At 40.2% G+C, this 11,683-nt stretch overlaps 1 protein-coding gene across 1 annotated transcript in view; it reads right to left on the bottom strand.

Moving 5' to 3' along the window:
* Nucleotides 1-2,314: 2,314 nt before the first annotated feature.
* The window catches only part of KCNG4 (potassium voltage-gated channel, subfamily G, member 4), an 18,201-nt gene continuing 8,832 nt past the window's right edge, over nucleotides 2,315-11,683 (bottom strand). The window contains exon 2 of the mRNA XM_009706038.1: nucleotides 2,315-3,100. Within this exon, the coding sequence (XP_009704340.1) occupies nucleotides 2,315-3,100 (786 nt within the window). The remainder of the gene's footprint in view (nucleotides 3,101-11,683) is intronic.

Here is an 11,683-nt window from a genome sequence, read left to right on the forward strand (position 1 = left end):
GACCCAACTATAAGGGGAGATTTAGAAACAGAAATATGTATTATGGTCCTGATTCCGCTGAAAGTACAAGTACTTACTTCACTGTTAAACACTGGTGATTTGTTTGTTTGTTTGTTTTACGTCCATGTTGCAGCACATTCTTGCATTGTGTTTTGGAAGAACTTATACAAACTTAAATGCTTGACTGAGTCAAGGTTTGGATTGCTGTGAATTTGGATGCATGTTATGTCCACAGTCCCACCTACATCACAGAACCTGTTAAGCTGTTCAAGTATTTGGGCAGTAAAAGCCCCAATACTTCTCCAGCGATCTACCTGTTTAGAACAATGTGGCTGGGCTAATTTTCAGTGGGGCCATGTTAAACTAGCTCCTGAATGAGCAAGGAAACTGGTAAGTAGAAAAAGCAAATCAGTTGTACTACCTAATTGTTTGTATTTCCAAAGCACATGTCAGTGGGGAGAAATGTCTTTTAAAAGATCTGGCTATTCTGCGTACAGTAGTTCTATGGTGAAGAATTGCTGACAAAGAAGAAATGCTAATTGTGAAAAATAAAAATTAAAAAATCAGATGGACCTATGCATAAACCAGCAGAAATTCCACCCTTTATGTGGCAAATATAAATGCTTATCATCTAGTGTCGACTTGTTCCAGTTGTGTTGGAACATCCCATCTATAATCTGCTACAGTTTCTCTGGTTTAAATCATAGGGTCGATAGCAAGATAAATCCAAGAGATTAATTTGAGTCACGTGATCCAAACTGTGCCAACAACTGTGCTTTTCTGTACTTAAGCTATGCAGCACAGTGAGGATAGTGTCTAAAAACCGAAACTCCCAAATGCCTGCATGAAGTTGCGTAACTCTGCAAGTGACTGTGTTTGTGTGTCCACGTGGGAGACGGGTCACAACACCTCAAAGTACCCCAAAGCACTGTGCAGGAATGGTGCCTGCTGAAAACTGGAACTGAATGGTCACTTCACTGAGCTTTGCTCCATCACAAGGTCATGGGGACCTTAACAAGATTTAAGAAATGGAATAATGAAAGCTGAAAATCTGATTAAAAAATAATTTAGGCCTTGATTCATCTCAGTACTTAAATACATGCCCAGCATTCAGCGTGTCAAAGTTCTGCAGGTATCAACAAGACTGCTTGCAAACTGAGGACCTGTGAGCTGGTGCAGGCCCTAAACACAGAGGTGTTTGTACAGACCCGGCCTTCATCTCCTGGTATCGGTTTTCACTAACTGCATTCACAGCATCTAAAAGGTCGAATTGTAAAAGATCGTCTAGACTCTCCCACGAAGGGGCATTGTTGACTTCTGTGCAGTCCTATCACTCTCTTCTGGCTATACTTGGATATCCCAAAAGGGACATCTGCCATTTACATTAGGAAATCACCCCCACTGCCTCTCTGGCAATCATTCACCTCATTCTTCACTATTTATACTTTTGGATACTTCTGAGCTATCATCTCATTTCCAATAACTCTATTTTTTTATCTTTCTTCCAGAGAAGCCATCACCATTCAGTGAAAAAGATAACACCAACTCTTTTTAATATGGTCAATAAGCTTGGGGTTTTTTATTCCTCATTATTATTTTAAATAAGTAGATGAAAAAAAAGTTTGAAAACTTGCTGTATAGTATGAAATGTTTACAGTTTGCAGACCGCAACTGCGTTTCAAGCAAATTCTCTTGCAAACACTATGTGTTTTATACATAGCAGTGCAATTTGTTATTTATAGCTTGATCATCTGGCTACAGGCAAACTTTTAAAGGTTTCACATACAGTGCTTTTATTTTAAGCTTATTAGTGGCTTTAGATACAGAATTCAGATTTGTATTGAGGCTTCTTCTGTATGCCTGGTGGATGAGCATTGTATAAACAGCACTGGTGCGTAGCCCTGAAAGCAAGCATTCTAATGCTTGGCTCAAGATGTTAATTGCAAAAACACTGGAAACTCAAAGGCAAATAAAATAACAAGTGTATTTGTGCCAACAGAAGCTGTTTTGTTTGTTACTCATTCAATACTAGGTATTCAGCAAGATACATGACTGTCAGAGACAAAGTTTATTCTTGTTAGTCATAGAGAAGAATGGATATTTATTGTTGAATAAACTCTGACTTTTGACATTCTCAAAACCTCCAACTCCATAATGATGTGTTGGAGCTAGCTGCGTTGGCTTGACTGGTTATTAAACCTATGCTGGCAGAGAAGAGTAGCATCGTAACCTATGTTGTTGCTTTGCTTTGTGTATTATGTTGACGCACATATGTATTTCTATTCCTGTTCTTGGGAATGCTTTACAACCAGGCTCAGTTCCCTGTGTAAATGTATTTGATTGGTGATGCTTGATCCTCCAGGATCAAGCTGTCTGTCTCATTGAAGGTGTCACTTTCACCGGAGTGATTGGCATTTTTTACTCCGTTTAGCCGAGACTGCAATCGCTCATGTTCCTTTCTCAACTCCGAGTAGGAATGGGAGAAAGTGTGGAATATTGATGTTGCAGGAAAAGACATGATGAGAATCCCACTGAGGATGCTGCTGAGAGCAACCATCTGGCCTGGGACGCTCCGTGGTACCATATCTCCATACCCCACAGTGGTCATTGAAATGATAGCCCACCAGTAAGAAGCAGGTATGCTTGTAAATTCAAGCACCTTCCCGGATTCATTCTCGGCAAGATAGACCAAAGGAGAAAACAGAGTGACAGCCACGCATAAGAAGAGTAAAAGCAGGCCAAATTCCCGTGTGCATCTCCGAACTGTGAGGCCCAAAGTCTGCAAGCCCAAGGAGTGTCGGGCAAGGCGCATTACATACAAGATCCTCAAGGCACGTAAAACCCGTAGCACCAAACCAACCTTCTCCAAATATGTGTTGCTGCTTGGCCTGTCATCTTCCTCATTTGAGTCGTCCTCTGAGAAGATGAGGGAAATGTAATAGGGTGAAATAGCCAAGAAGTCAATTATATTTAGAGGTCCTTTGAAGAACTGACACTTGCTCCTTGCCTGAATGAATCGGAGGCAGAACTCCAGGGAAAACCAAGCCACACAGATGGTCTCTATGATGAAGATGTAATAGCACTTCTGGGAACACTCGCCCTGACACAAAACAGAAAGAGAATTAAATAAAAGAACAGTCTGTGAACCAGCATCCAAAACCACTAAGGAAGAGGCAATACGTATCTGCTTGAGTCACTGGTATCAGAAATAAACAAATCCTAGCTAGCAGGTAGTTGTACGGCAGCCATCTTTCAGGGGTGTATGGACAACAATGAGCACATGAAATATCTGAATGAACAGATATATCTACCTGCTTATTTTTATTATGTTGCTTCTTGCAGTCTAAATGAATGAAACTCGTCTCTCTAAGATCTTGGTGTGCAGCCTGTAAGTCCCAAATAAGTCCCACTTTGTGCTCTCAAACAGAAATTAATTTAAACTTGACTGGTTTATAAGCCTGTACAAAAATCAGTTTCTCTTCAAAAGAAAGATTAATGTTGAATGTCTCTGTAAACTTCCAGTGCTGCTCAATGCATGGTGCTTGCGCAGATGCTGTGCACTCTGGTGCAATTAAAAGTGGTTCAGAGATATCCACTAAGTCATCTGGATCCTTGTGCCTGTTGTGCCATATATAAATCGTGCTTCTTTCTGTACATGCAAATATTTTAATCTAAAGGAAAATAAATATCTACCCAGTAGGTGAAACTTGCCTTGAAGAATCCTCTCCCAGTATTGAGGCCATATGCTACAAGCAGCATTTTCTCGGTTTTGTTCTCAAAAGAATTGCTTTAGTTGAACTACCTTGGATTCTCATTTTTTATTTTCCTGAGATGAGCTTAAAAGATGAAACTCCTTTTGGCCTATTCCAGTGAAAGGAAGAGGCAAATGTAAATTATTTCATAATTATTTAAGCAAGAGACTACGTTGAGCTTTGTCCTTTAGTGATGGGCAGCCACTAGGTTACATCCATCCAAAGAGTGAGCTAACAGATGGACAGATCGGTTACAGGGGCTGAGGTGTACATTCTGCCTCCTTCATATGCACAAGTGTCTGCTCGCTGCATTCCAGCTGGCAGAAAACAAACCAAGTCCTGCCACCATTTTTTGCCTCATAGAAAGTAAGAAATAGCAATGAAAGCAACATGTACTGCTTAGCAGCTGGATGCCTGTCCCTGAAAGGAACACATTGTTTTTAAATACTGTCTTTTTTACACACCCTATCTATCCTATTGATAAATACATTTCTGTACCTGTACAGAGAATGAGTATGTTCTTAAGACACCTGGTCTCGTGGTTGGACCAATGCTGATTTTTTTGCTCTTAAGCATTGTGAATAAGTTTATTGAAGAATTCCACCTAACAGGTACTTGTGTGATATTTTCACGGTGGCATGCTGCTACTTAGATTAAGTTCTTGCATTGGTGCAAATATTTGGATTACGGTTCTAATCCAAAACCGGTTCAAGTGAACTGGAGTCTTTCATGGACTTTGGCTGACTTTGAAGCAGCCTTGTGTGCTTTTCTTTGCTGAGCACGTTATCAAAACACTGGCATATGAAGTGTATGGGGTTTGAATTTTTGGTGAACATGAGAAATCTCAGCTATAACTAGGAACCAGAGAAAGGGATTGACCAGTATCGCAACCCTTGGAAATTCCAGGCTGGACTCAGAATATGGGTTGTCACGACATGTTCCAGAAAACCCAAATGTCGAAGGCAGTAATTTAATTTTAGATTTTTAAGCAGCTTGAAAATCAGTATTTAGCAAATAGCTCTTTCCAGCTACAGCTTTGGTACATGAAGGTGTAGCAAGGGTAAAAACTCTTCTTGTATTCTTGCTGAACAGGGAGTTAAATCTCTGAGACACTGACAACTACGGAACATCAGGCAGAATTAGGGATGATGAAGGACGATCTGTGCAGAGAAAGAACCTCCTTTTGGGCAGGCAGAGTGGCCATGTGTTATTCAGGAATAACTGCAGACCCTTGGTTCATGAAAGATTTTTTTTGAACCTCTGTAGAATGAAGTCAGGGCTGCTGTATGTATCTTTCCTGATAGCCTGTCTCTGAAATTAAGCAATTTAGAGGAACAGTTCCTCATTCAGTCTTACCCATTCTGAGCCAAATTTCACAAGCAATATTGATTAAAAACACCCTGGGAAACACATACCCCTACTACTAATTAAACTTACTACCAATGTTCAGCTGCCCGCTGCATTGCAATGCGATACTGTCTTTTTAGAGTGTCCCTTGTGATAGAATTACTACTATTCTTGGGAGTAACAAGTCTTTTCCTTCAGGCAGTGTTTGTATCCAGTAGCTCTGTAGTCATCACATGTTACAATCATTGGCTATCTGAGGTTCCCCAGGTAAAATGGTAACATATCCCTTATGTGTATGTTTTACCCTGTCTAACCTTCAGAGCAATTTAGCTCTGTAGCACTGTTTGGGGATTTTTCCTCTTTCTACACAGTAGACTGTCAAGATCATCATTTATCTTTTAAAGTAAACATTGCAGAAGATAATGAAGACTTGGCCCTGCTAGAGTTATGGGTACAGGATCAGGTTATAGCCCCGTTTGAAGTGATTGCCATTGCCATGGCAGTGCCTAGAGTGCATTGATGTTTGCAGAGCTGCTGACTTGGCTTGATGAGATTGCTTGCAATCAGCTGTTGTGTTATGCAGTCTTCACTTTTTCTGAGTTGTAAATTATTTGTACAGTGCAGCCTGGACTCTGCACAGACCTGCCTGTGGTCATTCTAGTGATGTGACCTTTGAATTATTCATTTTTTCCATCAAGATTTATTTTAATTTTTGTTAACTGGGCTGAATTTCCGGTACATCGGTTACTTGTTTACCTTTATACATTTACAGGTGACAGATGATCGTTGTCAGATCATCACATAGCTTTCACTATTCTTTCCTTGGAAAATTCAAGAAAATAATTTTTTTTGCTGGAAGTTTTAACCATGCAGATCTAGGGTGTGAATTGGGTGTGAAATTTCAAGATACAGCGTTGTAAGGACTGGTTGGGAGATTTTTTTCTTCTTGCCATCCTCGGTTGCCTCAGTATTTCCCAAGGAAATTTATATATATTCAGAGAAAGCAATTGTGCAGTCAGCTTCCTAAATGTGTATTTCATTTTTCAGAAGAGCATCCTTCAAATCAAATTTTTCAGGAATGTTACTGTGCATTTTATTTCTCCTTTGTGCATAGTTGTGGATGTAAAGGATGGTGAGTTCTCCCCTGTTAGCACACTTTGTCTTTTTTATGTACTTTGCAAAAGACATTTCAGAAATGTTTGCATATGATTCAAACCACAGTCCCTTTTTCTGCTGCAGCAAGCAAAACAGTGACAATATCAGTGTCTCTAACACTGGGACTAGTGCAGAGAATTCTGTGCTTCACTTTTTTCATAAGAGACAGAAAAGGAAGGGTATGTTGGCTTCAGATACACCTACGCTATGTGAAGGCATGCAGCAAAACCAGCCCTGTTTCTCTCAAAGGGAACTGATTTATGCATGCAGCACAGTAGTCCTGTATGGAGGTGACTAACTCAAGCCTTAGAAATAACGCAGCTGGGCTAGCATCTCGCAGCAGGGCCATTTCACTCCATCACATAGTGTAGACATACCATGATTTAGTCAGTCCTTATACAACATCTGCCAGAAGCTTCCAAACCTCTCTGTCTGCCTGTCTTTAGTTCTCTGTCACCAATGTCTGGAGAGAGAGTTTTAAGACCCAGGCGTTACAGTATTTATTGAGAAGATGCTCATTGATTTCACATTGGGAGACAGATTTCATCCAGTGAGTTTGTATGTGAATGTTTTTTATATTAGGAATATTTGTATATATTATGTAATATATGTGATATGGTTTATATAGGATATCCCTCTCTAATGTCAGTTTCTTTGAAGATTCTTGATCCTTTTGAACATCCTGTTCAAAAGCAACAAATATTGGAATAAGAGGGAAAAAGAGGAAATATTAAGTATCAAAGCTAATCTCTGTTTCTCCCAATATTTTTGATGATTTTTAGGCCTCAGTGTGCTTTGTGTTCCGCTTACAACTGTTATCCAAAGAGCAGGCAGAATAACATACTGACTGCAAACACTGTGTTCTTAGCAAAATACAGATGCCTCTATGTCAGTGGTAGATTTCAAATTTGCTGTTGTCCAAATTCCTGTTAGATGTTAGTTACTTTCAGTGAACTGTCAAATTATGGCCCAAATACTCTGATCCACGAAAGAGGTTTTTTTGCATAAATGACCAATAAAGGAATTTCTGTGCCAGAACGACTTCTATATATTTCCTCTTTCTGAACAAAGCAAACACATTTGGGAAATTCTAGTGATCAGTGCCTGCCAACACAAAACTCAACAAACAACTCCCTCACTTGACCTCACCATTAACAAGAGCAGAATTCTGAGCTTTTATTTTCAGATCTTTGAGTCAAATTTTTCACTGACTTCTTTCTCCTCCTGTCTGCATTTTTGCACCTGAAGTACCATGGCATAGCAGAACTTATAAAAGCTCCAAGCCAGTATGGTATTGACTGTGAACATGAGGGGAAGATGAGGTTTTATTTGTAACTGACCACAACATATTTTGAGTGGGCTTTTTCAATAAAACCCTCTGACATGTTTTACACTACCATAGCGTCAATCAGTACTCAAACTATCATCAGCTCTGACAGGAGAACAGTTATCACAAAGTCAGTGGTGAGTGAGTATCTAACTCTTTATACTGTATTCATCCCGCAGATTTACTTTTGAACAATGCAAGAATTTATCAGGATTTATGAAACTTGTCTCCAGCTGAAATTCTACAATGTATGATATAAATGTAATAAAATGAGAGTCTGGTATTGATCTTCCATATGAAAAGAGCATTTGGCTCAGCAATGGAGGAAACAATATTTTGTATGTAAAAAGATGTATACTGAGCCTGATACCTGAAATATTGAGTGATTTCTTAAATTTATAAACCACCTCAAAGAAGCAAAGTGGCTGTTTCAGACTTCTGTACCGCCAGAGATAAGAAGCAATTCATATTTCCTTTTCATTATTGCCTTGTGCTGTACAAGGCAATGGCTCATTTTCTGGGTTCTCTTATGCGTTGGAATGTTTATAGTGTTACAATAAAATTGCTTGGTTTAGGATACTTCTATTAACTTCTCTTTAGATATGAAAAAATAGGCTTACAATAAAATGTAAGAATGGCAGTACTGAGTCCAGTTAGCCCAGTGCCCTATTCCGACAGCCTGAGTAAACAGATACCGGAGGCAAATCTCCCGGCTTCTGTTTTCCACTTCAGAGCTTCCTGAGCTGAAGGTGGTGTTCGCTTATGCAAACTGAATTGCTCTTCTATAAAGTTTGGCCGTGCTTTTGTCTGCTATCTGTTGCCTGGAGACTCACCTCTTTGCTTTGAACTGGAGTCCTGTTAGTTTCATCTGATGCCCCTAAGCTCTGTTACTGGAAGGGATGCTGGCTACTTGATGGACATTTACTCATTTCCTGCTATTTGTGGTTTTGTAGACCACTATTGCAGCCACTGTTGTAGCTTGTTCCCATCCTGAGGAATTCTGCCTGCCTTAGTCCCTGCATGAAGTTGTTCCATCCTTGTTGCCTCTCTCTGGCCCTTTTCCTTTTTGAGGTGGAAGGGACTAAGACTACAGTTTTAAAGTGTGGGTGAGCTGTAGGTTATATAGTTAAATTTATATCCAGTTTATGAGCAAGAATTCAATAAATTTTGCTTTTTTATTGTGCACTCTTTAAAAAAAATTAAGCAAGTTGGATCTATATAGGGACAATGCTTAGAATGTAGTATTTCTAATAGTGAGAAATTGTGTGACTGTGGGAAGCGTTACTGCAGCTTTCTTGGAGTACCTTTTTTCAAAAGGATCTGAGGTTCAGGAATTCAGCACCTCCGAGGCCAGGACTGGCCAGGGTAATATGCGGTGGCTAAATCTCAGACCTCAATTGCACAGGTGAGTTTACAGAAAAGAAATTTATTCACTAACTGAATTCAAGCTAAATGAGCTTGAAATGTCTGCCACTCACAAAATAAATAAGATTCATTTCCTGTCCAAGTGCCCTCTTAGTTTACCACGAAACTTTTGCTAAAGTGAAATGACATCTAGGATAATAAATAAAAATCAGATCTCAGTTATGCTGCACTAACACATCTTACAAGAGATATAAATCTCATCTAGTGAAAATAGTATCTTTACATGCATCAATAATTGTAGCAATGCCCAGGAAGACTGAATCAGAATTTCCCCTGTGGAATATATATCTTGTCTATCTACCTTGGTTTTCAGATGCAACTCGCTTTGTTACTTTTTCTAGACAAGGAAAAATTTGTGATTTATAGATAACTGGATGAGAACACTGAGGAACTATTCTTATGCCTTCAGGGTCTGCTCTGTGTTGACTATTTAGGTCCCACTTGGTTGCACTCTAAGACACTTTATAATTAAAATATACCATGGAAAACTCATTCTGAATCATTACCTGATCTACCAATTAATTTCCTACGGCCAAAGATTTACCCCAATACCTCTTGCAGTGGATATTTACCCTTTAGTCCATTGTGAGATGTTTTTCTATAAATGCTGAAGCAAACACAAACCAGAGCGATAATCTGTATTTTGCAGATCACCTACGTCGGTATGCTCCTCTTACAAAACTGTTTGAGGATTCTCAGCATTTGAACCTGAGTCCCTCAGGCCTGTTAGCAGCTGAAGGCTGTGTTGCCCCTTGATAGAAGGGGTGTCAGGTTTTACCTCTGGTCCCTCACCAGTATCAACTGGAACAGATCTGTTCTTTGTAATCCTCTGCAGAGCACCGTGGAAATCAGTGGCACAATTTTGATGGTAAGGTCGTGGCTGACTACTTAGCAGCAGGCTAGCAAAATTTGGCACCTTTCTGAAAAGGAGTGTTATATACCCACCTACTCTATATTGTGGCCATGAACTCTTCATGTTTTGTTAGTGATTACTAAAGCCAAAAAGAAAAACCCCAAAGAAAAACTTTGTAAGCAATTTCTGGAGTGTAAAAAAGGGAACTGAAACTATCTGAAAACATCAGAGAGAGGCATGCGAAGTTTCTCTTAAGCTTAGGAAAAATGGGGGGAAAATCCTGTTATTCGCATTATACTGAAGTGCAGTGCTGCAGCTGTATTGGGATGGGAATTGGAGAGGTACTGACTTTCTGCCCTTGGTGTGACTGACTCTAAGTGGAAGTTCGTTGGCAGCACTCTGAACCTGTTTTCTGTGGTGTGTAATTTGGGATTTCACACAATCTACAGATAGGGTGGAGTCTGAGATCTAAGACAGGCAAACCTGCAGCATTTTTTACGATCTCCTTTCTATGCTTGCCAGTTAACACTGTTCATGACGACGTTAGTGATTTTAAGTGTTTCTTGTGTCAAATAATCTGTTTCCTAGTTAAATGGTGAAAGTTGCAGCAATGCCTGTAGAACACTTTGCTAATAAGTACTTCTAGATCAGTATATGGATTATTTCAGAATCGCGTCATCCCTGCAAGAGATGAATATTTTCAAAGCTTTAGAGTGGAAATCAACATGTACATCAGCAATATGTGTATGTGCTGCTTATACAGCATACTTATGAGAAAGGCAACTAATATTATTTATGAAGCCAAGCTGATAAAAGTCCTTGAACCCAGCTAGAAGTCATGATTGAACCACTGTATGCAAACACTGTTATTTCCAGGGTACATTTGTGGAAGCCAGCTGGCTCATCATCATAAAACAAATGAGCAATGGACAGAAAGGATGTGAAGCTTCTTCCCAGCTAGATCCACCCTAAATGCAGTAGCGATTGCTTCTGAGTAAAGGCTGTTTTGGTGTTCAGTCACCCATATAAACAGTCTCAAAACAAAGCAGGGAAGGAACTCATAAAGCAGTATACTTGACTGTTCTTGATTCAGACTCCTATTGGAGTCCTAAAGGAGAGTTTCCTTAAACATAGGACCTGGACCTGCTTAGCACTCTGCAGTCGAAGGATAGGCTGCCAAATCATCGTCTTTCACACCAGAAGCGTGCCTGACTCCATGCCTGATGCAAGGTCACAATTCACATCTGCTAAACCTGGCAGGTCCAGATTTTGTTTGGCACATTCAAGTACAGGCAGTTACTGCTCAGATCCTTCCCTCTGATCCACACACTGTTTTGTGGACAGAAGCCAGTGTCCACTGAAGTGGTAGCAGATGGGATCAGTCTGTATTGTGGCTGTCAACCTGCCTTCTGCCTGCTCGTGCTATCCAACACTTAGTAGAGAGGCTTATCTCAGCAAGACTGCTCTTCTTGCAGTCTGCCCTTTTGGCCCACTCAGAGAAAAAGAAATGTTCAGCCCTCTGTGTGGAGGATTTAGGAGCAAAACTCACAGGAATTTTCCTCTCTAAGCCCAAGGTTGACATTTCCTGGGCAGGGTGCTGTTTGCCAACCTTTTGCACTTCTCAAGCTTACACATGGGCAGCGCATCCTGGTCTACAGCTTCTCCCTGGGCAATTCCCTCCATGGAAAAAAATACAAGCTAAGGTAATAGTGAAAAAACAAGCTTCGGTTCTTGCTCTTGCCTGCCCACAAATCCAAGGTGATGGGTCTAGAAGGTGAGGCTACAAGTCTAGAGAGTGGTTAGGCAGGAGCAGGGGGGGGACCA

Source organism: Cariama cristata, unplaced genomic scaffold (assembly GCF_000690535.1).
Source record: "Cariama cristata isolate BGI_N322 unplaced genomic scaffold, ASM69053v1 scaffold7328, whole genome shotgun sequence".
Lineage (NCBI taxonomy): Eukaryota > Metazoa > Chordata > Aves > Cariamiformes > Cariamidae > Cariama > Cariama cristata.